The 1,938-nt window shown below is 52.9% G+C and overlaps 1 protein-coding gene across 1 annotated transcript; it reads right to left on the minus strand.

Annotated features, from left to right (window-relative positions):
* Window positions 1-456: 456 nt before the first annotated feature.
* On the minus strand, window positions 457-1,546 carry LOC4344871 (uncharacterized). Its single transcript, XM_015792952.3, has one exon. It carries the CDS (start codon window positions 1,343-1,345, stop codon window positions 494-496), a length of 852 nt encoding a protein of 283 aa, XP_015648438.1. The 5' UTR covers window positions 1,346-1,546; the 3' UTR covers window positions 457-493.
* Between the last annotated feature and the right edge of the window lie 392 nt (window positions 1,547-1,938).

Raw genomic sequence — 1,938 nt, forward strand, 5'->3', positions numbered from 1 at the left:
TGTGCACATGTGTACACGTGAGAGCTTGTGTGCATAGAACTAAAACTATGTTGCCTAATTAACAACGGAGAACTATCACTGGCAGCCGGGGAAAACGAAGGGATTCGTCCCATATTTTCCCCTTTAAAATGTCGTCTATCTTACTTCAAGAAGTACTACATCCCATTGTTCATGGCGCCTCCGATTCAAGAGCCCAAGCAAGCTTAGCAGCAAGGTGTATATATATGATCAATCGAATCAATCAACTAGCTTTCTCTCTTGGCCATAATCTCATTTCTCAAACCTGATCAATGGCAAGAGATCATAGCCCTTCTTTCCGGTGGTGTTGCCGCCGTGCAATGGACGCGCTGCCGGTGCCGGAGACGAGGGACTGGTCTTTTTTTTTTTTTTTTTTGAAACTTAAACATATATATTAGAGCAACAGATCAAGGGGGCAAGCCCCGTACATCGCCAACAGAAAGAACCAACAAGATGCACATCAGAGAAAACTAGACTAAGAGTACAAACAACCTCCTGAAACTAGGCAGCGTAGAAGGCGCGAATCGACAGGAGCTGCGGCGAAGCCACGACGATTAGAACCTTGGGTCTCCTTTGACATGCAGACCGCTTGACGAACCGGTAATCCTCTTCGGACGCCTTCACAGAGTCTGCACAAATTGGAGATTTGCTGTTGAGCCGTAGATTTTGGTGTAAGCTTCACCGGACTTAACCAAACTTCACCACGGAGTTCGCCTTTGAATCTGAGGAGCATGAGCTCAACCCGAATGGCCCACCCAGCGTGGATACAACTGCCCAGAAACGAAGAGGGAGAAGGACCCCAGATCCAGCCACCCTGAAGCAGTGAAGAGCACAACCATTGACGAATGAACTGTTCTCTAGAGGGAACGACGCACAACGTTGGGAAAGAGCGGACTAGCAGAAGGTGAAGCAGAAGCACCAACTGGGAACCCGAGGAGGGAGGAGGTCGGAGAAGGGCTTCGGCCAGCTCGGTGGCAGGGACAACGACATCACCGACTCCGGCGACGACGCCATCATCCCGGACACTAGCAAGAGGCACAAAGCACCACCACCATCCCAGACCACAGCCGGCACAGAGGGAAAGAGACCACAAGCAATAAACCTTCTCGTAGAGCACCAACAGCACCTCCATGCGCAGCAGCAATGACCACGGCGGCGGCAAGACCAGACACCGCCCCATCACCTCAAGCTTCAAATCCAGCATATCCTCCACTTCCACTAGCTGCAAGACACCAACAACGACGACGACGAGACCACGCCGCTGCCAGGAAACATCCACAGCTCGCCATCGACCAACGCCAACGCCATCAATAACTCCGGCAACCATAGAACCTCACCGGCAAAAGAGACACAGGACAGACCCTAACTACAGGACAAACCTGACACAATACTACTAGGGGGAGGTGGCCGGACCCCTCCTCCAACCCTCGCCGGCGGCAAGCCGCCGGAATCGAAGGGGAAGAGGGGCCGGAGGGGGAGAGATTGGAAAGCTACAGTAGCAAGAGGAGGGGAAAGGAGGGGACTGGTCGGAGCTGCCGCTGGACGCGCTCTCGGTAGTCTTCGCCAAGCTTGGCGCCGTCGATAGATGGCCATGTGGGCCGCCCGACACGGCACGGCCCGACCGACGCACCGGGCCGTGCCGTGCCAGCCCACGTGCCGCGCTCACGGCCCAGGCACAGCCCAACACACCTCGGGCCGTGCCGGGCCGGCCCGAAGGAATGACGGCCCATCGTGCTTTTTCTCAGAGTAAGTCTAATTTTTCTCCCTCTTACTGGGCTGTGATATATGTATAGCTCAAAAAAGTCTATTTTACCTCCCTCTTCTTTGGGCTGTGATATAAATAGCTAAAATTAAGTATATTTAAGGTCCCTATTCTTTGGACAGCGACATTTATATGTCTATTTTTAGTCCCTAAACTTT

The sequence above is a fragment of the Oryza sativa genome, chromosome 8 (genome assembly GCF_034140825.1).
Source record: "Oryza sativa Japonica Group chromosome 8, ASM3414082v1".
Taxonomy (NCBI): domain Eukaryota; kingdom Viridiplantae; phylum Streptophyta; class Magnoliopsida; order Poales; family Poaceae; genus Oryza; species Oryza sativa.

What these genes read in the sequence shown, in the direction of transcription:
- LOC4344871 (XM_015792952.3), bottom strand. Translation starts at nt 1,345, where the DNA reads ATGGTTGCCGGAGTTATTGATGGCGTTGGCGTTGGTCGATGGCGAGCT.